The sequence below is a fragment of the Panthera pardus genome, unplaced genomic scaffold (assembly GCF_024362965.1).
Source record: "Panthera pardus isolate Hobbes unplaced genomic scaffold, ASM2436296v1 HiC_scaffold_16, whole genome shotgun sequence".
NCBI classification, from domain to species: Eukaryota; Metazoa; Chordata; class Mammalia; order Carnivora; family Felidae; genus Panthera; species Panthera pardus.
This window is the reverse complement of record NW_026526721.1, coordinates 135757904-135783031: the sequence shown is the minus strand read 5'-3', so window position 1 is coordinate 135783031 and position 25128 is coordinate 135757904. Positions and strand designations below refer to the sequence as shown.

At 45.8% G+C, this 25128-nt stretch overlaps 1 protein-coding gene across 4 annotated transcripts in view; it reads right to left on the bottom strand.

The window, feature by feature from the left end:
• Positions 1–23636, bottom strand: part of KAT2B (lysine acetyltransferase 2B) — a 103564-nt gene extending 79928 nt beyond the window's left edge. For 2 of the 4 annotated variants that reach the window (XM_053903844.1, XM_053903845.1), the window contains exon 1: positions 23231–23634. In XM_053903844.1, the coding sequence (XP_053759819.1) occupies positions 23231–23539 (309 nt within the window). In that variant the 5' untranslated portion in view covers positions 23540–23634. Of the gene's footprint in view, positions 1–23230 lie in introns of all 4 variants that reach the window. The other 2 variants (XM_053903847.1, XM_053903846.1) reach the window with 2 other exon arrangements.
• Between the last annotated feature and the right edge of the window lie 1492 nt (positions 23637–25128).

Sequence of the window (25128 nt, the reverse complement as noted above, 5' to 3'; positions counted from 1 at the left end):
AATGTAGAAATGAAAAAGTAAAAGCCCTGTGAGGTATTTCCTCATACTAATTAAGTTGGCAAAAATACAGAAAAAGTTGACATTGATATCTAAGGTTGACCAAGATGTGAGGAAACACACACCCTCATATAACATGTATGGCAGGAAACATTGGTACAGACTTTCAGAAACCAAACTGGACTGTTTGTGCCCTTTGGCCCAAGGGCACTACTTGGAAGCTTTCCTACAGAAATACTCACATGTGCTCAACGATATCTGTACACCATTTATTAGAGCAAAAGAAAAAATATATGTCAGGTAAAATCTGATCATTAATATAAGAATTTATAAAATTATGTAGATTGGTGCCACAGACTATTATGCCACATTTATCAATACAACTAACCGCATAGACTTGGGACCCCTCCAGGTCCCAGTAAAAGGCAGAAAAAGCAAACTACAGAACAATACTAAGCATAATCCAATATATCTTTTAATAAAATAAGAGAATATGCAATTTAAGCATGTAATATGTATTTGGATATACAGAGAAACTAGAAGGATACATACTTATGGAGGGGGGCAGAAGTGGGAAAGGGAGAGGGACATTCATATTGTACTTTATCATTCTTTTTCTATTTTAAAGTTTATTTCTTTGTTTTGAGAGAGAGAGAGACAGACAGACAGAAAGCAATGGGGCAGACAGACAGACAGCAAACGGGGGATGAGAGAGAGAATCCCAAGCTGGCTTTGAGCTGTCAGTGCAGGGCCCAACATCGGGCACTATCTCATAAACCCTGAGATCATGACCTGAGCTGAAATCAAGAGTCAGATGCTTAACCAACTGAGCCACCCAGATGTCCCCACACTGTACTTTATATTTTTCTCTACAGTATTCATATTCATGGGTTGCTTGCTAATTTTCTTTAACATGAATTCATCTGAGGGGAAAATATAATTCCAGAAAAATATCCAAGGACCGTAACAGAGGCTCAGTATAAATCAGTCATGGGGGAGGAAATGCAGAAACCACATCCTTATCACAAACCACATTTAAGAATTCAAGGATCCAAAACTTTTCCCCCGTGGGGTTGCTTATAAAATCTCCCTCCCTTTCCTGAGGTTCAAGCCAAAAAATAACAAGCCTGCAATTCTTGAAAAAGACAATATAGATTTTTAGAGATAGAAATTCTGACTTCATTATTACAACAGACTTAGAAGAATCAGCCCATAAAGAAAAGTTTATTCCACTCCTTGTCTTAACATGACAGAGAAGAATGGCCGTGTTCATGGGGGTCTGATAATGGGTAAAGATCTCAGGGCAGAGAGATTTGGAATAATAAAGTCTTATATTCCCTCTGCTAAAAAAAAAAAAAAAAAAAAAAAAAAAAAAAAGTTACATCCCAAGTATTAACTTTACTTCCTTAAGCTACCTGTGATAGAAGTACTTAATGAATTCCACCAACAATAAACACTTAAACATGTAACTGAATAAAGGACTTTTCTTTCAAAATGGACTCACTCTCCTTCCCCCACTGAGTCTTGGGATCTCAGTAGCTTTCACAAAGGACTTTTATTTCTTTTGTTCAGAACAACTGAGACTGTTTCCAAATACATAGAAAATTCCCTGAAAACTAATCGGAAGATAAAAGGACAGAGAGAACAAAGGAGGGAGAAAACATAAGCAAAACACTGAGAAGTATAAAAGTTTTGTGAGCCCCCCAGCACTGGAGCTGAGCTGGCCGGTGTGCAGCAGGCAGCCACAAGTGGGTATCCAGTCTCCAAAAGGGAGTAGGTCCAAGATGAGATGCATTCTAAGAGTAAAATAAACACTAGATTTCAAAGACGTACAGTCAAAAACAAAAAATGTTAAAATATCTCATGAAGAATTATTTTACATTGATTACATGTTATAATGAGATGCATTCTAAGAGTAAAATAAACACTAGATGTCAAAGACTTAGTGTCAAAAACAAAAGAAGAATGTTAAAATATCTCATGAAGAATTATTTTATATTAGGGGCGCCTGGGTGGCTCAGTTGGTTGGGCCTCTAACTTTGGCTCAGGTCATGATCCCACTGCTCATGGATTTGAGCCCTGCGTCGGGCTCTGTGCTAACAGCTCAGAGCCTGGAGCCTGCTTCAGATTCTGTGTCTCCCTCTCTCTCTGCCCCTCCCCCACTCACACTCTGTCTCTGTCTCTCAAAAATGAATAAATGTTAAAAAATATATATTATTATATATTATTACATGTTACAATGATATTGTAGAATATTAAATAATATACTAAAATTAATAAAATTTATTATTTGGTTTTTCTCTCTTTTTTTTTTAATTTGGCATAGTGGGTGCCAAGTCCGGGACTTGAAACACCAGACGGGATCTTATTTGAAAACAGATATGATTTCTTGTAGATATGAACAGTTAAGGATGCTGAGATGAAATTATCCCGAACATCAACTGGGCCCTAAAACCAATAACTGGTGCTTTTATGAAAGAAAGGAGAGATTTGGACATTGAGCCATAGACACGGAGACACACAGGCCATGTGAAGACAGAGGCAGAGACTGGAGTGATACATCTATACACCAAGGAATGCTGAAGATGGCCAGGAGGCAAGAAAGGATTCTTTCCAGAGCCTCTGGAGGGAGCATGGCTCTGCTGACTCCTTGACTTCAGACCTCTGGCCTCCAAAACTGTAAATAAGGAAAGTTTGTTACTTAACCCCCCTTATTGGTGATAATTTGTTATGGCAGTCCTAGGAAACCAATACATATGGCCACTGGAAAATTACATATGTTAAGTCACATGTGTGGCTCATGCTACATTTCTACTGGCTATTGCCACACTAGAGTTTAAAAGGGATCTACCCCCCAAAACCCGTCTTTGCTATAGACCCTAAGAGCTTACGCCTAGGACAGTCCTAACATTTCCTAAGTGGTTCTAAGTGGTTTGAGTTATACCTCTCTGAGATACCTGGAAATCCCTTGAGCTTGGCTCAATTGTTTCAGGATTTATTCTTTTTTCTTTTTTTAGTAGGATATACAAAGCACTTCTTACATGTGTACATGCACTTGGGCACTTGGAAACCTAAGTGCAAAAAAACTGTAGTATGTGTGGGACTTCTTGCCCAATTTACTGAAGAGGACATACTAAAGAAAACATTCATTGCCTTTATCCTTGACTGCCAGCAAAGCACTTTCTGCCACATGTTCCAAGCTGTTGCTACCATGCCCTCTGCCTTGGCCTTTAATTCTCCCTTCCAGATGTGCAGGCCCAGCCACTGTTCTTCCAGATAAGAGGTTTTCCTTCAGAATACCTTTCCCACATCTCTCCTTAACTAGGCAAGACAGCTGCTATCTGCGGGAACTCCCAAGGGGACTGGCCTTGCAGCTTTAACAAAGTACCATCTGAAGGACAACCTTTTAGGGAGTATGCTGCAAAGCCAATTACTGCTACAGCTAGCAACCCAGGCACAAGGAGGACAGAGCTCCCCAGATGACTTCATCTCCCCCAAGAGCACATCTCTGCAGACGTGGCAGAACCAAGCAAGAAGGAAAAAGCCACCGGATTGCTTCAACAGGCCCAGGATGTAAATGGTCTTGCCCCAGTAGAATCCAAGGTCAGATGGCAAGAGAAGGCAACAGCCTTCATTGTGGTATGCAGAAGCCAGGATGGAGGGCGAGAAGGAAGCTACACTGGAGAAACACAGGATCGTGACTCAGATGACAGCTAGACAAGGGAGCAGGGTGCTCACAGTTCATTCAGTGTCGATGAGTGAGACAGGCGTGAAGATATTTGGGTGACATCCAGAGGAACAAGAGGAAGACAGCCAAGATGACTAGGATTCAGTCATGCTTACAATACTGGGAAGTCCTATTTGCTGGAAAACTTAAATCAGTGACAGGGATGTCTCATAACAAGAACACACTGAAGGGAAACTGATGGAGTAAACCTGTGCCTCCAACATGTATTAAGCACCTAAAATGAGAAAAAGCACTTGTATACTTGTTCTTATCTCATCCTGTAGGAGGAAGGTATTAATTATCCCCGCTATTCAGAAGAAAAAGCTGAGGCTCTAAGATGTTAAGAGATTTGCCAGAACTTTCTCAGTCTACCCTGCAGAAGCACTCATTGGGTACATTGAGGCAAATAACTGGTCCTGAGGTTGTGTGCGGAGGTCCTCACTCTATTTTACTACCTCTCTACTCCAGGTGAGACAAAAGTAGAATGTTTAAAAGTCAACACCAAAACCATTATTAGATACAACTTCACACCTTGCTCTTACAACCAAAAGAGCAGATAATAATAATGGGGCACCTGGGTGGCTCAGTCAATGAGCACCTGTCTCTTGATTTTGACTCAGGTCATATCCCAGAGTCATGGGATCAAGCCCCAGGTCAGGCTCCACACTAGGCATGGAGTCTGCCTAAGATTCAACCTCTCTTTCTCTCCCCCTGCCCCTCTCCCCCACTCACACTCTCTAAAAATTAAAAAACAAAAACAAAAACAAAATTAAAAAACAGAAGAGCAGGTAATGATAAATGTTGACAAGGATGTAGAGAAATGGGAATGTTCATTGTTGGAGGAGATGTAAAATTGTAGCCACTGTAGAAAAGAGTTTGGCAGTTTCTTACAAAGTTAAACATAGATCATGACCTGAGCCAAAATCAAGATTCAGATGCTTAACTGACTAGCCACCAAGATACCCCTTGTCTATTTTTTCTTTTGTTGCATGTGTTTTTGGTGTCATATCAGAAATTATTGCCATATTTGATGTCATGAAGCTTTTCCTGTTTTGTTTTGTTTTTTTAATATTTATTTACTTATTTTTCAGAGAGAAAGTGTGCACATGGGTACACGAGCAAGGGAGGGGCAGAGAGAGAGAGAGAAGGAAATCCCAAGCAGGCCCTGTGCTCAGTGCAGAGCCTACTTGGGGCTTGATCTCATGACCATGAGATCATGACCTGAGCCGAAATCAAGAGTCAAATGCTTAACTGACTGAGCCACCCAGGTTTAAGGTAAGGGTCCAATATCTTCATTCTTTTCCAAGTTAATATCCAGTTTTTCTAGCTCACTTGTTGAAAAAAACTGCCCTTTCTCCATTGACTGGTCTTGGCAGAAATCATTTGATCATTTACGTGAGGGTTTATTTTTGGGCTCTCTATTCTATTCCACCCTGTAGGAGGAAGGTATTCATCTATCTATTCATGAGATCAAGCCCCAAGCCAGGCTCTGTGCTGACAGTGGGGAGCCTGCTTGGGATTCTCTCTCTCCCTCTCTCTTCCCGTACCCCACTTGCTCTCCAGTTGTCTCACCCAAAATGAACATTTAAAAAAATAGCTTCATTTAACTTAATCAAAATTAAAAACTTCTGTGCATCGAAGAACACAATCAATAGAGTGAAAAGGCAACCTACAGAATGAAAAAAAATATTTGCCCATGAAATACCCGATAAAGGGTAATATCTAGGAGCTATAAAGAACTCCTACAACTCAACAACCAAAGAAGAAACAACCCAAAAGGGGATAAGACTTGAACAGACATTTCTCCAAAGACAAATGGTCAATAAGCCTATGAAAAGACACTCAACATCACTAATCACTAGGGAAATACCATAAATCAAAACCATAATGAGATACCTACCCCCTCATACTCATTAGGATGGCTACTGACCAGAACCAGTGTTGGTGAGGATGCAGAGAAACAGGAACCCTTGTGCATTATTGGTGGAAAGGAAAATCCGTGCAGCCACTATGAAAAACAGTATGACAGTTCCCCAAAATATTAAAAATAGAATTACCATATGATCTAGCAATTTTAAAGAATTGAAAGCAGGAACTTAAAGAAATATTTGTACACCCAAGTTCACAAAAACATTCTTTATAGATGGTAAATTTTATGCAAGATGTATTTTACCACAACTTAATTAAGTTCAACATAAATTTACCACATGGCCCAACAAACCTATTCCAAAGTATCTGCCCAAGAGAAATGAAAACATGTATCCACACAAAGATTTGCACACAGATGTCCACAGCAACATTATTCATATTAATTAGCCAAAAGGCAGAATGAATCCAAATATCCATCACTGGTGAATACATAAACAAAATATGGCATATCCACACAGTGGAATATTATTTGGCATTAAAAAAAGACTGAGATGCTGATATATATATATATATATATATATATATATATATATATATATATATACACACTACATGAATGAACCTCAAAAACATTATGCTAAGAAGCCAGACACATACTATATAATCCTATTTATATGAATGTCCAGAAAAGGCAAATTTATAGATCTAGAAAGTTGATTAGTCTGGGGGCACCAGTGTGGCTCTGTAGGTTGAGTCCAACTCTAGATCTCAGCTCAGGTCATGATCTCAGGGTCATGAGATCGAGCCCCATGTTGGGCTCTGCACTGAGCAGGAAGCCTGTTTAAGATTCTCTCCCTCCCTCTGCCCCTCTCTTGCTCCTGCGCCCTCTCTTGGAAGGAAGGAAGGAAGGAAGAAAGGAAGGAAGGAAGGAAGGATGGATGGATATAAATAGATATAGTCTGAGGCTGGAGTGCAAACAGGGTTGTCTGCAAATAGACACAGGGACCTTTCTGGGGAGATGGAAATCTAAAACTCAATTTCCTAAAAGTCATTGAATTGTACACTTAAAACCAGAGACTTTAGGGCATCCAATTATATCCCACTGAAGTTGTTTTTCAAAAAGGCAAGAACTGCTAATAACTAATTATCACTTCAAATACAGGTCTTCTGGAAAGTTTCACCAAACTGTGTCCCAAAACTGAAGCACATTTTCTCCTCACAAATTAAAGAAGCTTAATAAGCTACATTTGGGAAAAAAACAAAAGACAAACCAGAAAATGGGGGTCTCCATCTCTGTCCTTCTCCGATCTAAAACAGCAAAAGAAGTTAGTTGTCTAGGTGGCCACACCTCTACTGTCAGAATCTGTCAGCAAAAGAGAAACAGCAAAGGATGGGAATACATCTTTAAGTAGGTTGTCCTGTTTTTAAAATGGAGACTTTGAAACAATTAAAACTTGCTAATAATAAAGCCGCATTGCTGGTGCTTCTTTTGGGCTACCCTCATCCAACACTCTTGACTTGCTGACATCCAACTTTCTGGCATGTTCACAGCTTCATTCGAGCCTAACAGGAATCCAAATGGATTTCTGTACAGTGAATGGAGTTCCCCTCCTTGAACTGTGGTATAAACAACACGGTGCAGTCTTGGCGGGGGGGGGGGGGGGGGGGGGAGACTGACACGTTCTGGATCTGGAAACAAGGAAAGGTAGTGAAAGCCAGGATGGAGGAGGACAGGTGAGAGGGCTAATATTTTCATGTGCCTCCATCGTGAGCTGTCTGGATTCTCCTCTCAACGGTGTGCATGTGTGACTGTGAAAAAAAATCTCTTAATCCTGTTTTAAAAAACAACACCTGGAGTCTCTGTAAGCAGTAGTGATCCCAATAAATTTGGAGGTGAACTGCTTTGGGGGCAATGTGGATAATGCTCTTGTGATTTCAAGCAGTGCTTCCCAAACTGTAATCTGCTCAGGAATCACCTAGGAAATCTCATTAAAATGCAGATTCATTCAGTAAACCTAGGGCGGGGACCTAAGATGCTGCATTCCTAAAAAGTTCCCAAGTGAGGACCACCCTTAGAGTATCAAAGACTTGAAAGGACAAAGTGGTCTGATGCATGTATTAATACCTTCCTCTTTTCCCTGGATTAACTTCAGCTTCTCATACACAATTAAACTGTAAATAGCTAGGCAATCCTTTCAGGGACATAGACTCTTTCTCTCTCCACTGTGAAAGTCTTTCCAGCTCACACAGATGTACATGGAAGGCCAGCAGGCACCATAAAGCTATGACTTAAAACTGGGATTTAAAAAATCTGGGTGCTTTCTTTAACATTTTAAGTAATCTCTACAGCCAGTGTGGGACTCAAACTCACAACCCCAAGGTCAAGAGTCACATGCTCCACCAACTGAGTCAGCCAGGTGCCCCCCAAATCTGGGTACTTTTGGCACAAGTGAAAAGAAGGTGGTAGTGGGGTGGGAGACTTCCCTCAGAAGACAAATTTGCCTGAAATTCAAAGTAAAAACAGACGTAGAAGGGGAGAAAAGATAACCAGTGTGGTAATCCAGGGAGAAATATCTCTGAAGACCTTAATGAAGAGTGCCATTTGGGTCTGGAAAGTCACAAGGACACAAAGCAAATACTGAAGAGTAGTCAAGGATACACAAGGAGAATGGAAAATATGTCATGAGGAAGTGACCTAGGTATAAACACCCTAGTCAGACGCTCCTCTTCCAAGCTCTCAAGATTACTCCAACATCAACAGAAAACCTTCGTGACCTTGCCATCTGGAAGAAGTCCTATGCCTGGGCTGGAGCTCAGTCAGGAACTGCCTGCCCTCTTTATGCTAAATAATCAGGTGTGCCGGAATCAAAGGCTCACACCCTCAGGCATTATCTCAAAAGGTACTAAATGACTCCAGTGCTACCAAATTGCCTAGGGATGGGCCAGACTCTTCATCACATCTGAGGCATGTCTCCAGGACCAACCCAAACACACATCACCCATGGAAGGGCCTCAAGAGGTCCTGAATGACACCAAGGCCAAGAAACTGGTGCCCCAGAACCCTAAATCCCAAACAATCACTGGAACCTTTTTTTTTTTTAATGTTTGTTTGTTTATTAAGAGAGAGAGAGTGTGTGTGTGTGTAAGCAGGAGAGGGGCAGAGGGGAGGTGGGGTGGGTCGGGAAGAATCCCAAGCAGGCTCCACGCTGTTGGTGCAGAACCAGACGTGGAACTTGATCTCACAACCATGAGATCATGACCCAAGCCATGATTAAGAGTCAGACACTGGGGCGCCTGGATGGCTCAGTCGGTTGGGGGGCCAACTTCGGCTCAGGTCAAGATCTTATGGCTCGTGAGTTCGAGCCTCACGTCAGGCTCTGAGCTATCGGCCGATAGCTCAGAGCCTGGAGCCTGTTTAAGATTCTGTGTCTCCCTCTCTCTCTACCCCTGCCCTGCTCACACTCTGTTTCTCTGTCTCAAAGGCAAATAAACGTTAAAAAAAATTTTTTTTTAAAGTCAGACACTTAACCGACTGAGCCACCCAGGCACCTCTGAAACCTCTTTTAATATACACAGAACCAATCTCAGACTTTATTGGTGACCTTGCCAAAGCGACAATTCAGTCTTCCACACAGTGGAAAGACTTGTCAAACTGTTTGGCTGACACTGAGCAGGCCAGACAACCAGCTGACAGATAGAATTTGTCATTCTTCAGCCTGTTGTTCTGGCACCAAGTCAGCCAGGATGAGCAAAACCAACAGTGCCATACATAAACACTGCTCCTTGGACAGCTCACGTTCTCATGGTATCCGTCGTTATCTGGGCCGATGACTCACACATCCACATAACCAGCCGAACCCGCAAAGCAGAACTTCCAGCCTGCATTCCCAACTGCCCACACCTGGCATCTCTGCCCGGTAAGCTTTACATTAGGCTTGCCCTCAACCCCAACACCCCTCTTCAACTAGCCTATTCCCTCCAGTGGCATTGCCTTTTCTTAGGACATCTGCATTCAGTGCCTTCACCCAAGGCTGTCTGATTCTTCTTTCCAAGTCTCTCCCAGATTTGCACCTTCTCCATTCTCATGGGCAGGGCCCCGGGTCAAGGTTTTAATAGCCAGTTAGAAGGAATAGCTTTCTTCTCACTTTCAGTATATCCCCACTCCTCCTCCATCTAACAAGCACCGGACACATCAGCCTACTCTCAAATGCCATCTGGGGCGCCTGGGGGGCTCAGTCAGTTAAGCATCTGACTCTTGATTTTGGCTCAGGTCATGATCTCATGGTTCCTGAGATGGAGCCCTGAGTCGGGCTCTCTGCTGACGGTGCGAAGCCTGCCTGGGATTCTCTCTCACTCCCTCTCTCTCTACCCCTCCCCCACTTGAGCATGTGTGTCTCTCTCCCAAAATAAACAAACTTAAAAAAAATAAATAAATAAAATGCCATCTAATTGGGGCACCTGAGTAGTTCAGTCGGTTGAGTGTCCAGCACTTGATTTCGACTCAGGTCATGATCCCAGAATCGTGGGCTCCATGCTGAGTGTGTAGCCTGCTTAAGATTCTCTCTCCCTCTCCCTCTGCCCCTCCCCTGCTCATGATCTCTCAAAAGAACATAACATAAAATGCCATCTAACAACATCGAGCACTTCTGCCTGATACTTTCCAAGGCAATTTTCGCCTACATCATCTTATTTTCCTCTCCCTATAACCCCACAGGACAAGTAATTCAATGCTTACAGAAGGGGTGTGGCTTGCCTGAGCTACCCCAGCTGGCAAAGGAGCAGGGAGCCAAAACCAAAACCTAGAGCTTTTCGCTGGCACTCTAAAATATCTCGGGTCTCCTCCTTCTTAAAGTGCAAAGACTTACTTTTATTTAATGAATTCAGTCCAAAATTTTCTACCTGAAACTCAAGACTTTCTATCAACTGATTTCTTCTTCACCCAAAGAGAGGATCCTATTTCCCACTATTTCTGTGTACTTGTTTTTCCTTTTCCTCCAATTTGGCCGGCCTCTTTAAGATCAGTAGTTATTATTTAGCTCTGCTTTTAACTGTAACAGTAACTACCATTTTTTTGAGCAATTAGAATATTCCAGATACTAAAGCACACTGCTAAGTGGATTACCTCATTTTACTATCAAGACAACACTTGACTACTAAAAGACTCACCTGGCTAAACACATCCAGAAAAAGGACTCTTCTCCTCCACTCCAAACCTGTCTCTCTCATAGTCTTGCCCAAGCTGGTAAATGGAACTACCATCCTTTCATTGCTCAGGCTAAAAGCCTAGACATCAAGTTCATTTCTGTCTCCTCCTCACCACCATCCCCCAACAAATCAAGTCCCACTGCCCCTGAGTTCATAGTATTGCGCGAAATGTCTACTCTTACCCCCTCCACTGCCATCCCCCGTCATAAGCCACCATCCCACTTATACCTAACCCTGCAGCAACTTCAACTAGCCCTCTTTTCTTCCTCTTGCACACTTTATTTGTCCCAAAACAGCCCAAGGAGATGCTTTAAAATGAAAATCTTATCTGAATCCATCTGAAACAACCCATCAACAGGTAAATGAATAAACAAACTGGTTCATCCATACAGTTGAGTACCTCTCAGCAATAAAAAGAAATTAATCACTGATACATGCAACATAGATGAATCTCAAAAAAACTACACTGAAAGAAGAACAGGATGTACTGTGTGGCTTCATTTATATGAAATTCTGGAACATCAAAACTAATATATCATGATACAAAGTAGATCAGTGGTTGCTTTTGATAGCGAGGAATTTGAATGGCAAGGAGAAGGGAACTTCCTAGGGTGATTAAAATGTTCTGGGGGGCGCCTGGGTAGCTCAGGCAGTTGAGCATCCAACTTCGGCTCAGGTCATGATCTCACTGTTCATGAGTTTGAGCCCCGTGTCGGGCTCTGTGCTGACAGCTCAGAGCCTGGAGCCTGCTTCTGATTCTGTGTCTCCCCCTCTCTCTGCCCCTCCCCTACTCATGCTCTGTCTCTCTCTGTCTCAAAAATAAATAAAAACATTAAAAAAAAACTAAAAAAAAATGTTCTGGGTCTTGATATGCATTTGTTGAAAGTATCAGAAATAGAAATGGGGAGCACCTGGGTGGCTCAGTCAGTTAAGCATCTGACTTGGGCTCAGGTCATGATCTCATGGTTCAGGAGTTCGAGTCCTTCCTCAGGTGAGCTGGAGCCCTGTTTCAGGTAAACATGCTTTTCTCCCTCTCTGCTCCTCTCTCACCTGTGCTCTCTTGAAAGAAAAGAAAAGAAAAGGAAAAGAAAAGAAAAGAGAAAAGAAAAGAAAAGAAAAGAAGGAAGGAAGGAAGGAAGGAAGAGCAAGCGAGCTATATCATTTTTTTAAAAAAGAAGCGGAAATCAGATCATTTCACTGTGTGAAAATTATATGCACTTGGCCATCTGGCCCCATCTACTTCTCCCACTTCATCTCCTACACTTGCCCCCTTGCTCCCCATCTACCCACAAGGGTCACCTGGCCACCCTTGAGCATACCAAGCCATTTCTCCCCCCAGAGTCTGTGCACTCCCCACCTGGCATCCTCTACACACACACACACATACTGTCCCCACCCCCAAGCTTCTTGTTATCATTCAGGCCCCAGACATTGTCCCATCCACTGAGAGACCTTTATGGGCACATGTCGGAAGGACTCCCCAGGCACTCTCATTTACTTCTCTGTTTTCATTCTCTGTGTGGCACTTACCACTTTCTGTTATTTTCTTGTTTACTGTCTGCTTCTGCTACCAGAAAGCAAGCTCTGCAAGAATAAAAACCCATCTGTCACTGTATCCCCAGCATCTAAATCAATGCCTGGCACACGATGTAACAGTTTGTTGAATGAATGGATAAAGTTGACAAAATCACACTCTCTATATTCAGCTATGCAATCTGAGGCTGTAAAGGGTAAGTAATCTCCCCCTGCTCACACAGCGAGAAAGCAGCATTTCAGCATTCAAACCCAGGCAGTCTGCTGCCTAGGTGCACGTTCCAAACCACTCTGATGTCCTGCCCCCTTCACTTTTGCTTCTCTGCTGTTTTATATTGTTCACTCCACCTAGGCTGAGCCTCTTTCCTACACTTCCAGCTGCCCCCAGCTTATCATGGTTTTTCTCTGCACTGACTTCATGCTTGATTATTCACTTGAATTTTTCTTTCCCTCCATATCTGTCTCCCCAGCAAGATGCGAGGCTCCTTGTGGCTTTCACTTCCTTTGTCACTCACCGCCCACCAGGACAGAGCCTGGGCACAGGTACCTAACAATACTCATGGACGTGTCGCCCTGGAGGTGGGGTGAGTCAGGTACTCCTATGGGTATGTGCAAATCCCGGGTTACATGACTCACTTTGCTATTTCAAAGTATGCTGACCTTGACTTCGTTGGCATTCTGCCATCCAGTTTCAACACCAGCTTGTTAGAGCTGATGCAAATTAGAGCTGCCACCATCAGTCACTATGATACTACTCAGGTCTCATCCCTGTACTTCTGGAATCTCCTGCATACCACAGAAGCCTCACAGAGGGCTGCACAGACCAAGAGCATGCAACGGATGGGGACTTTTTAGGAGGGCATAGAACTAATGGAAGGATCCTCGTATGTCCTGCCTGAGGTGACTGAAGGGGTTACTCAAAGCCTCCTCCTAAGGTTAGGTGATGTATCACTCCAAATGGATCATTAAAGATATTATTCACACTTGATGCACAATAAATGTATTCACCTCCTGATTTAAAAAGTAATAAACCCTGTGTCTGTGCTTCTGGTACAAACAGAAGAACAAATTAAAGAAAGCCGACTGTAGCCTTTAGTCTCAGTAGGCAGCAAAGCAACAAAAATATAAACAGTAGTTAGAACACATGCCTTTGGGGGTGCCTGGGTGGCTCAGTCAGTTAACCATCTAACATCGGTTCAGGTCACGATCTCACAGTTCCTGGGTTCAAGCCCCACGTGGGGCTCTGTGTTGAGCACTCGGAGCCTGGAGCCTGCTTTAGATTCTGTGTCTCCCTCTCTCTCTGCCTCTCTCCCCCACAAAAAATAAATAAACATTAAAAAAAAAAAAAAAAGAAAACATGCCTCTGTAGGTGATTTTTTTTTCGTTCACTAACACAGTATAGACTTTTAGAATATGTGGTAGGGCCTTTTTCTCACTTCATAGGTTTTAATTCGCTGGTCTCACGATACTCACAACACACTTTTGAGAATTGACTTCTAACTTGCAGAAGAGGAGACGGTGGTCAAAGAAGTTCACATCATCCTCTCAGAAAAGGATTCACGGTGGGTGTGACTCTCCCTGCTCGTCTTACAGCAGAAGCCCAGGCCATCTGACAAGTACTGCCTATGTCATCAGGTCTAACTGTAAGCTCACCGGGGACCACACTTAGCAACAGAGTCAGAAGATGCTGTTCCAGCCCCAGCCCGGCGACCACACAGCTTCGCGAGAGTTGCTAAACCTCTCTGAGCTTCAGCTGCCTTGTGTCTACACACAGTCTCCCCTCTTCCAGTCTCATGAAGCCTGTGAATATGAAATTCGCTGTGAACACGAAATTACCCATTCAGTTAACAAATATGTATTAAGCACCTACTATGTGCAAGGCATAGTCAGTGGAACTGGAATACAAAGTGAACCAAAGTCCCTGCTTCATGGAACTTCTATTGTCACAAAGTAAACAGTATATATTTCCAAGTGTTGAAAAATGAGGAAAAGGAAAGCAAAACAGGTAACCTTACAGAGTGATGGGGTGCTGCTGTATTTGGCGGGGGGTGGGGGGGTGGGGGTGGTCAGGAAGGCTTCTCTGAAAAGTTGGCATTTGAATAACAGACCAGAATGAGGTTTGACAACAAGCCACACCAATACCTGGAGAAGAAAAGTGTGCAATGCAAGGGGTATCAGCATGCATAACTAAATGCCAGAGATGAAAGCAATTCAATATTATAAAGATTCAATTCTATTTCAATTGTGATGAAAAGTGATGAATTGTCATAAGGAATTTAGATGGGAGCTACCTAAGCAGAAATCTAAAGCAGCCCATGGAAATAAATGTAGAATAAACAAACAGCATTAGTTTTAACACCCCCATGTACATGTGCACACAAGTAAAAACATAAAAAATTCTGTTGTGTTAAATACATCAATCACAGGGGCGCCTGGGTGGCTCAGTTGGTTGAGTGTCCGACTTCGGCTCAGCTCATGATCTCACAGTTGGTGAGTTCAAGCCCCACGTCGGGCTCGTGCTGACAGCTTAGGGCCTGGAGCCTGCTTTGGATTCTGTGTCTCCCTCTTTTTCTGGTCCTCCCCTGCTCACATTCTTTCTCTCATAAATAAAGATTAAAAAATAATTAAACACATCAATTACAGAAAACATTACTGTATAAGTGGATAGTCCATATGATTCCATGAAATAATAAGCTTGCATATTTCATGTGAGTTTTCAAGGATGAGTTGCTATGCCAAAACTGTGTGGGGCTACAGAGTAATCAGCGTTCCTCACTACACTCCTAGAGAGAAGGGGGCCTTTAGTGGTCTTAGCACACACTTCCAGTATGAAGGAAAATGATCTCTTTCCTGCCTTTCCATCCCCTTGGCCAATAACACAACAGAGGTGTCAATGCCTACTGGAGCTTTATGTGCTGGGTTCTGGCCAGCCTTCTAGAAACCCTGCCACAGCTCCCACCATGGTTCTGCATGGCTTGCAGGATACAACGTAGAACTCTAGATATCTTTCAGAACCAAGGATGGGTGACAGCAAGACTTCCCATGGGTATTTACCAGTAAGGACTCACCACTACAGATTCCAGAGGAGAAGGAAGTATGCAGGCTGGCCGTTCCAGCAGCTGTGACATCACAGGCCCCCAGCACCCACCTCCCCAGCATTCTGTTCCTCCTTCATCCCAATGCTTATCTAAAGCCCTCCTTGGTTTTTTTTGTTTATTTATTTTGAGAGAGAGAGAGAGAGAGTGCATGTGTGTGAGGATGGAGGAGGGGGCAAAGAAAGAGGAGAGGGAGAGAGGGAGAGAGGGAGAGAGGGAGAGAGGGAGAGAGGGAGAGAGGGAGAGAGGGAGAGAATCCCAAGGAGGCTCTGGCAGCCCAGTCAGTTCGGAGCCTAACGCAGGGCTCGATCCCCCAAACCCTGAGATGGTGATCCAAGCTGAAATCAAGAGTCGAACGCTTAACTGACTGAGCCACCCAGGCGCCCTCCTTCTTGGTTACTTGTCCCCATTTCTGCCCTCATGCGTTCTTCCCTATATGCCAAGAACTTTCACATATGCTAAATTCTGGAATATCAAATTCCCATCTTTTGAAGATTTAATTACAATTCATTTTATGAAGTTGTCCACATCCAATGACTTCCATCCTGAAAATGGCTGACAATTTTTAAACTTATTTTTAGGTTAAAAACATGTGTCTTAGGGCACCTGGGTGGCTCATTCAGTTAAGTATCCAACTCTTGATTTTGGCTCAGGTCATGATCTCGTGGTTCATGGGTTTGAGCCTCACATCAGGCTCTGCACTGATCGGGATTCTCCCTCTCTGCCTCTCCTCCTCTCTCTCTCTCAAAATAAATAAATAAACTTAAATAATAATAAATAAAAATGTCTTTACAAACTACTCCTATATGCAACAACATGGATACAGCTCCCAGACATCCTGTGAGTGACAAAAGCCAGATGCAAAAGAATTCATACCATGTGATTCCATTTATGTCAAGTTTAAGAAAAGCAAAAGTAATCTCTAGTAATAAAAGTCAGAATAAGGGTGAGCAGAGGTGGGGAGGAGGCACCAGGGGGCCCTCAGAAGTGCTGGCAATGCTCTCCAGCTTTATCTGGATGGCAGCTGCATGGCTGTGTGCCTACACACAAATTCATCAAGCTGTATGCTTACGATATGAGCACTTTACTGTCTGGATAATAAAAGTAAAAGGTAAAAAAATGACTTCCTTCTGAATTGTACTGAAACACCGCTGTGTGTGCAGTCTTCTGTAGAGCTATTTGGGGACGTCTAAATGTCCAGGACAGTTCGTTCCTTACCTCTCTGACACATCTGGAACCTTCTACTGCCTGAGTAGGTATCACTTTCATCTTCCTTCAACAAGGAATTGTAATGGGTCAGCACAGTGACCATTCTCCACTGTCAGCTTTAAAACAATCAAGGGCATGCATGGGTCTGCCCTAGGCCAGTAATAAAGAACACTTTATTTTGTTTGCTTTATGGCCTGCACGGTTTCAATGAACTAGAAAAGCCTTTGAACATACTCTCAATAGGAGTAACAATAAATGTCAAACGAGAGCAATCGAACGCCTAAAACGAAATCCTCTCTGTAAACCACTGAGATTCAGAACACCATCCCCTCCACCCCACAAGAAAGTCTGGAAAGAGGACGCAAAATCTCTTTTGCGCTGGCAAGAAAATCTACGTGGGCCGGCTCTTCCCTGAGCAACCGCCGCTGCTCCAAGAAGCTGCTTAACCTCTTTGGGTCTCAGCTCTCCTCGAGTAAAATGACCTTCCTTCCCTTCCTCTTGCCCCAGGCAGAAGAATCAAATGACACGAGGCATAACACTTTGGCAAAACACTATCAACACAACTGCTGATACCAAGGGAAAGTTTCCAAAAGTAAAATAAAATAGACGTAGGCGGAACGCCTGTATCCCAAGAACTCTCACATACGCTAAAACTATGTCATCCTCACGTCGATGGGTGCCACCTTGACTCCCGCTTCACCACTAGGGAAACTGAAACCCAAGACCCTGAAGTGGCTGCCCCATCGTGCCCGGCACAGAGGGTGAGGGAAGAGCATTCTCCACGTTTCCTCCAGGCAGCGCGCAGAATAGGAAGCGCGCCCACGACTCTGCCACAGGTGCCTTTGTGCTGGAATCAGATTAGCAGCAGGAAACCATTAAGAGTAAGACACCACTGACAACTGTTCCTAAATAACTACCTTCCTCTCGAGGAGAGACAAACCAACTAAATCAGAGGCCACCGAGCCTTGGAAATCCAAGTTTTATTGGCACTGCACGGAGTATCCAGATCTTTCATCTGAGAAGCACATGTTCTGATTGTGCCGAGGGACCTCATGCGAAACCGTGTGTTTCCACCTGGACGTTCCCCACGACGGGTTAGACCTGTGGATGTAGCTGATAGAAACAGAATTAAATCCCGCCTATGTGGCCAGGTTTAAATCTGCTCAGTAGTTTAAAAACAAACAAAAAACAATACACCAGCACTGCATCACAAAATGCTATGTGTAAGCACATGCTTCCTGAAACAAAACGTTCTCTTTTGCCCTATAAACTACTTTCTCAGTTACATAAAACTGCAAATTGCAATCTGAAGGCTTTGCGGGCTTGAATTTCCATCTTCCCTGAAAGTTTACGAGGAAACAATTAAATTTGGTCATCTTTCTCTAGGGCTTTTTATATTGTGCCTGCCAATTGAAATATTTTTCCTATGTGTGCCTGGCTCCATGACACCGCCTCTTAGAGAAGTTACCACATGTGAAATAATCATGTGCTATAGATGTAGACGTTATAGCTACACCCTTCCATGTTTTCTGCTTTGCTACCATAATTCTACTTACCCGTTGAGTCTCCAAAAGGATATTTCTAATTTGGTTTCTGTTTACGAACTATGAATTAACACAAAATATCACCTTAAAAAGGTGCCCGGGGGGAAGAAACTTTTCAGGGAGACGGAAGACTTTTAACACTGAACTGTAGTGACGGGGGAAAAAGAAAATGAACTGTAGTGATGGATACACAATTATATAACTTTATCCCAAAGCATCTGACTGCACACTTACAGCCCGTGAGTTTTGTGATCTATAAATTATAGTTCAATAAAGCTGTTTAGAAATATGCCCCATGATTCGCAGAGTGAGGTTTTTCAGGTTTCAAGTGCTACTCAAATTAACCTTAAAAGCATTAATGTTTCCTAGGCTGCAAATGTATTTACAGTATTATGGGTCAATATAATTTTCCTTTAGAACAGAGTTCCTCAGCTTTGGCCCTGTCATTTGGGGCCCGATAATTGTTGTGCAGGTCTGTCCTGTGCGGAGTGAGATGCTCAGTAACATCTCTGGCCTCTACTTACTAGCTGCCAGTAGCACTTCCTCCCTCACAGTAACAATGACCAAAAATGTCTTCAGACACCGCCAACTATCCCCTGGGGGGCAAAACAGCTCCTAGGTAAGGGCCACTGCTCTAGATGTTGCAGCTGAAAAAGAAATTTGCTCTTTGGGGGAGCGACTGACAGATACAAAAGCATTGGGGGCTCTCCCCAACTTTAGGGCTTGTTCTAGGGCCCCAAGCACCAGTTCCTGGCCAACGCAGGACAATTTTTCTCTGCCCCTGCCCTCTGCATATTCTACAAGCAGTGTTACTTTTAGATTACAAACCATTATTTTTTAAGTGAAGCCTAATTTTACAGCCCGTGTCACTCTCCAAGTATGGCAGTCAGCCCAGAAATCAAAGCAACCGGGTTCTCTATAAATGCTTTGTGGCCACCGGGGCCGACAGACAACGCGGCCATTCCCCTTAGCCAGCATTAATCCAACACTTTTAGGTTCTAGGAACTTTGGAAGTAATCAAGGCTCAGAGAAAAACCAAATGACTTATGGCCAGGATCACAAAGAGGCAGAGCTGAGACTGGAGATACCTCTAAGCCCCACGTTCTTTCCTGACGTCCACGTTAACAGCGTATGCCCAATCTGAGCTGCAGGAGGGGCTTACCAGGGCCAGACACCCATCTGGATGCCTCAGACTTATTAGCCCACTTTAAATCCTCCCTGTTATGCAAAGAGGTGGTATTATTATTCCTACTTTACAGACAAGGAAGTGGAGGCTTGTCCAAGGTCACACAGCTGGATATCCTGAAATCTGAACTCCAATTAGTCTGAGCTCACAAGCACAGGCTCTTGGCCACTATACTGACTCCTCTCCTGAAAAAGTGCCCTATTTCATTAGGGAGAGTCAGTGGGATATTTTTTCTTTCCCTTTTTTTTTTTTTTTAAGTAGATAAATAATACTTAAATTCAAGGAGATTTAGATTTGGGCTACTCATACATTTACTTCAGTTTACTTTATAACACTAAAAACCCAGTCCTGCGAACACCTGTGAGATACCTAGAAATGTCCTACGTGAAAGAATCCCCTCTACCCCACCGTCAAGAAGCAGTCAGGCTAAAATTTCACTACTTCCATCCGTAAGAGCTAATCATTTCCTCTGTTTTCTCTTCTCTAATTCATTCATCCAGTCAGTAACCACATCAGTTAGAATCTATTCAGAGACAAACACATATCAAATAATCACACAATTAAATATTGTGATAAAAGCACTAGGAAGGAAAGGTATGCACAAGGGGGTTCCAAACAATTTATAATGGGAAGGCTGGCCCAAGGGGGAGGGGGGGAGGTAAAAGAAATACAAGGAATGTGAGATCTGCAAGAAGAGTTGGGAATTAATTTGAAAGTGAAGCTTTCAGTACCAGTCAACAGTGTGTACAAAGGCCCTGGGGTAGAAGGAAACCACAGGTGCAAGGCCCCGAAAAGGAGCCAGACTTAGCAGCGGTCAGGTCGTGCTGGGCTTCGTGGACCCCAGCAAAGAGAAATTAAAGGTCCCAAGTAGTGATATCATGTGGTCAGATCTACATTTTTAATGATCACACTCCCGTGTCACACAGGAGCAAAGAGATTCTCTGAAGCAACCTTTGCCAGAACATAGTTCAAAGAACTCTACCCTGGATCCTGCAAAACAAGTTTGTTTGTTTCTTCTTTTTTCTTCTCTCCGGGGTGTGGCATACCACCAGGGCTGTGAACTAGCTCCCTCCTCCTTCTGTTTCGTTTGTGAAGTTTAAAGGCCAGATCTTTTATCAGGTCTGGGACCCGGTTTTCTTTTAACAGCCCCCAGTAAACTATTCATCCCTTTCCAGGTCCCTCCTCCTTCTCTCACCTCTCCACTCCCTCCAACTTGCCAAGAGGCCGTCAGTGACAAAAGGTAGAGGGGAATCCTTTTGGGGCTTTCTTATGTGAGGATAGAGACAAGCTGAGAAAGAACCACAGAACTGCTCTCTCACACTCCCCTCACACCCAACCAAGCACAGTTAAAAAAGAAAAGAAAAAAAAAAGGCAAATCTGAAAGACTGTTACTCCCCTGGTGAAGAGTCCTGGATTCCTGGGGCCACACACAATGCCCCCCAACCTGGTGGCCTCAGCCAATGCAGCGCCAGCTCCCGTTGGCCCAGCTCCAAGCTTTCACAAGTGCTTTCAGTTTCTCCTCTTCAAGAAGCTTCACATCACCCCACCCTGCACTGCCAAGAGTCCTTAGCACCCACTGACACTTCCTCCAGGAAGCCATTCCTACCCCACCCATGCCAGCCATGAACTGCCCTCCTCTGAGTTCCAACAAAAAACTAAGAAAGCAATTTTTTTTTACTTCGCTGTGAATGGTTCGCTGCACACCTCCCCCGGCCTCCAACATATGCATGCACGTGCATGTGCCCGTGCACACACACTCCCTCAGCAGCTCCAGAAGGACACATTCTGGGTACCACAGCCCCAGCATCGAGCACAAAGACTGGCACCGAGCTGGGACCCCTCTAAGTATTTATCGAATGAATGAGCAAATAAAAATAGACACTTTCAGAGTCTCCCGGGAGCAGAAAAAAGAGGCCTTTAATGAGAAGCTTTCCCTTCCCCAAAGTTTGGTCGTGAATGAGAACATGAAACACTCAAATCACAAAGTTTAGAAAAGCTGCTACATCTCACTCTTCAGAAGTTTGAAAGGATCAAAAATATCAATGCAGGGCACATAACCTATGCTCATGGTTTGGGGACCAAAACTTCTGGGAAGTTTTCGGGCGTTAAGGCAAGAGCAGGCAGCAGGGAGAGAAGGGATTCATGAAGTGAACACGGTAAAACGCCGGGACAGAAACGCTGAACTGACACTTACTACGTGAACCCACACTGGCTGCAGAACCTCAAGTCCCAGGTAACTGACCTTGTTTTCGATTCCGGGCACAGATCTCGCTTCGTCTAATGCCCTTTGTAACCACCTCCTGGCCCTTCACCTTTCTTAGAAGCATACTCCCCTCTATCTTCTTTATAGTCCTTTCTAAATACCAACCATGTATTGACCTCAGAGGAAGACAGTTTGCCTTCTTGACTGAATCCAAAAGCGATTAATAATAAATCACCCAGGTCTGAACTGGGGCCTTGCTGCTTGGCGTGTGGCCACTGGACTAGCATCACATCATCTGAGAGTTTGTTAGAATCGCAGACATCTCCACCCCGATTCAGAATCAGCATTTTAACAGCTCCCCGGGTGATTCCTATGCACCTCAAAGTTTGAGAAGCACCAGGCTACATCCTACATTCACTCACCAAATACTTATTAAACAAATACAGGGTACACAGTAGGCATTCAACATATACATGAGGATGGGAACGGTGTGGGAAAAGGGGTAGGCAGAGACCTTCCACTGCAGTTGAGAAGGTCCAGTAAATACTAAAAACAGCATGGCTGTGGAGAGAGGTTCCAGCAGGATTAATAATCTTTACATCAAAATTCAGAAAGTGGCCCTTGCAGCTTGGCTGTGGGAATCTGGAATCTGGGAACTTGACCCTGTTTGCAGCAGGCGGGAGAGATACATGGGAGGTGTGAGTGTGTCTCTTCCCCGCCTCAGCCACAGGCCGCAGGAGCTGACAAGGCCAAGTCCCCGCCCCCCTCAGCTGTCACCCTGTCAAAACAAAGCCGCTGCTGACAGCGCAGGGCCAGCCTGCCCCGCGGCCTCGGGCAAGCCTCCCACCCCGGGAGCACGGCGCCCACATCTGGATCTGCAGCTAAGGGGCAATAGGGTGCCGAGAGCTGGGATGGAGAGGGGATGGCAAGAAAGGCGTGTCCTCAACCTGGGCAGTGGTGCCCGCTGCGCCGGGCTGTCACCTTGCCAAATCCTGTTTACACCTCGAGCAGCTGGGACAGCGTTTTAACGAAACAAGTAATAATACAATAATGACGGGGCTGTCACCGCGCGCAGCAGCGCCTCCGCCCTCAGCCTAGGATGTTGGGAGCTCCCGGACCCTCGCCTCGGGCTGTGCCCACGTCGCCATCCGGCGCGTTCCGCCCCTTCGATCTTCCAAAGCGCCGGAGTCCTGGAGCCTAATTCACTCTCACCCCTTCCACCCAGTTCCTCCCAACGGGGCACGGGGAGAAGACAGGAGAAGAGGGGGCTCTCAGACGCCCCCGGTAGATGTCTCCTCGGCCCTGGGGCGCCCGCCACTTAGTAAGCGCTGCTCCCCTCTCTGGAAGGTGCCTCAGGCGAGCTCCTACAGAGCAACAAAGCCCCAGGGCAGCCCAGGAGCGCAGACGCAGAGGCAACTCCTTCCAAGGGGGAAGAATGAAAGGCTCCGGGTCTCGGCGATCCCCTCCGTCCAACCCAACAGGACTCTCGTCCGAGAAGAAGCTAATTGGGCGCGGGCGACAGCAGCACTTCCGCGGTGCAGCGGCCCCAGGCGGGAGGCGGGAGACGGGGGCGGGAGGGGAAGGGGGAGGGGGCGAGGGTCCCGCGGGCTGGGCCCCGGCCCCCCACCCCCCTTCGGCGGCCCGGGAGCGGCGAGGGAGTACCTTGCAGGCGGAGTACACTCCGAGTTTCTCCAGTTTCTTGGCCCGCGGGGCCGAGCGCAGTTGCGCCTTCTTCACGGCGATACGGGCCGAGCCGCCGCCTCCCGGTCCTTCGGCCGTGCCCGCCGCCGCCACTGCCGTCGCCGGTCCGCAGGCGCCCGAGCCCCCGGCGGCGGCGGCGGCGGCGCACGGGGAGCCCTGCGGCGGCGCGGGCGGCGGCGCGGGGGGCTGCGGGGGCAGCGCCCCGAGCCCGGCCCCTGCCCCGGCCCCTGCCCCGCCGCCGCCCGGCCCGGCCCCGCCAGCCTCGGACATGCCGCCCCGGAGCACGGCTGGAGGCGCCGAGTGTCAGGCGCCGCCGCCGCCGCCGCCGCCAGGGTCTCCCTCTCGGGCTCTGGTCGCCGGGAGAGCGAGACCCTCCCCCCACGCCCTCCCGCCCCCTCCGCCCCCCCCCCCTCCCCGCCCCCGCCCTCCCCCGCGCGCGCCGCTCGCCGGGCTCGCTCCGGCCGCGGCCCGCGCGCTGATGGTGGCGGCGGCGGCAGCGGCGGCAGCTGCTCCCCCAGGAGGGAGGGGACTAGCGGCTCCGCTGCCGCCGCCGCCGCCGCCGCTGCACACGCCCTCCCCCGGTCCTCCTCCCCGGGGCTCCGCTCCGCGCGCCGGCCGCGGACATGTTCCTGGGGCTGCGGGCTGAGGGTGCGTGCCGACGGGTGCCGACCTCTCGGTGCCTGTCGGGCCCCGGCGGCCCCCCTCGGCCTCTTTCCCGCTGCCCGCGGGGTTTGCGCCCCCCACCCCCGCTGCTCGGCACCGAGCGCTCGCCCGCCAGGGGGCGAGGCCAAGCTCGGGGTGAGGATGAGGGAGGGGGTGAGGGTGGGGGTAGGGGGTTGGAGCGCAGGCACCTGCTGGCCTCCTCCGTCTCGCCCCCCCCCCCCCGCCCCCGGCCGACCCCCGCTCTCCCCAACGAGGCAGAGCCTCCCAGTCATTTGTTCTTCCACTCTATTCCACTCTCCGAACGGAGACAACTTCCTCCACCCTAGCGGGAGCCAGAGGAAAAAAAAATATTTTTGAAAAGAACCCGTCCAAGCTAATCCTTTTCTTTGTTACTAAGTCACCAAAATAAAGGCGTAATGTTTTCTATTTCTCTTTTTAAATACTTTTCTGTGCAACTTTTTTTTTTTTTTAATTAAGAACGCTTTCTTCCTATAGCAATTCCTGGATCCCGTCTGCCAGAGGGGGAAAAAAAAAGTGTTAATCAGTATTTTCTGTAATTTTTTTTTTTAAGAAGCGCTGGTTGTTAAAAAAGAACGGTTGTCTAGAAGCACTAGCAAAATGAAAGCTGTTCGCAGTGGGAAAAGTTTGAATTCAAAAAGTTTGTTAACAGGGCTCATCTCTGCATTGATGGGATTATAACCTTGTTATTTTCTTTGTATAATGTTCCATAGTTTTCAAAACTGGTATCACTAGCATTCCTACTAACCAGGAAAAAAATTTAAGCCTCATCCCAAAGAATGACTGTTGATTTGGGCCTCACGCTTAAAAAACAATTAAAAAAACAAAACAAACAAAACCTCGACTCAGCGTTTTCAACTACGGTTGAGAACTGTCCTTTTCATTGTTGATGACAATGAGGGCGGTGCGCACATTCCGGTTTTTCATTTGAAAGTTGTGCGCCTTGGTCGGCCTTTCTAAAACAGTTTTAAAAGCCCAACGCTATTTCTCAGGTCCCTTCACAAGTGCGGTGCTTTCATAATATGAGTCATAATTTTTATGTAATATGGGTCATAATGTGCGCATTATTAAATTCTTTGCATGCCATGTAGCTCTCAGCCAGAGATGCCTTAAGGAATGCGCTTTTCTCTGGAAACATTCCCCTTGCCAGTCCCGTTTTTTTCCAGTTAATTTTCTCT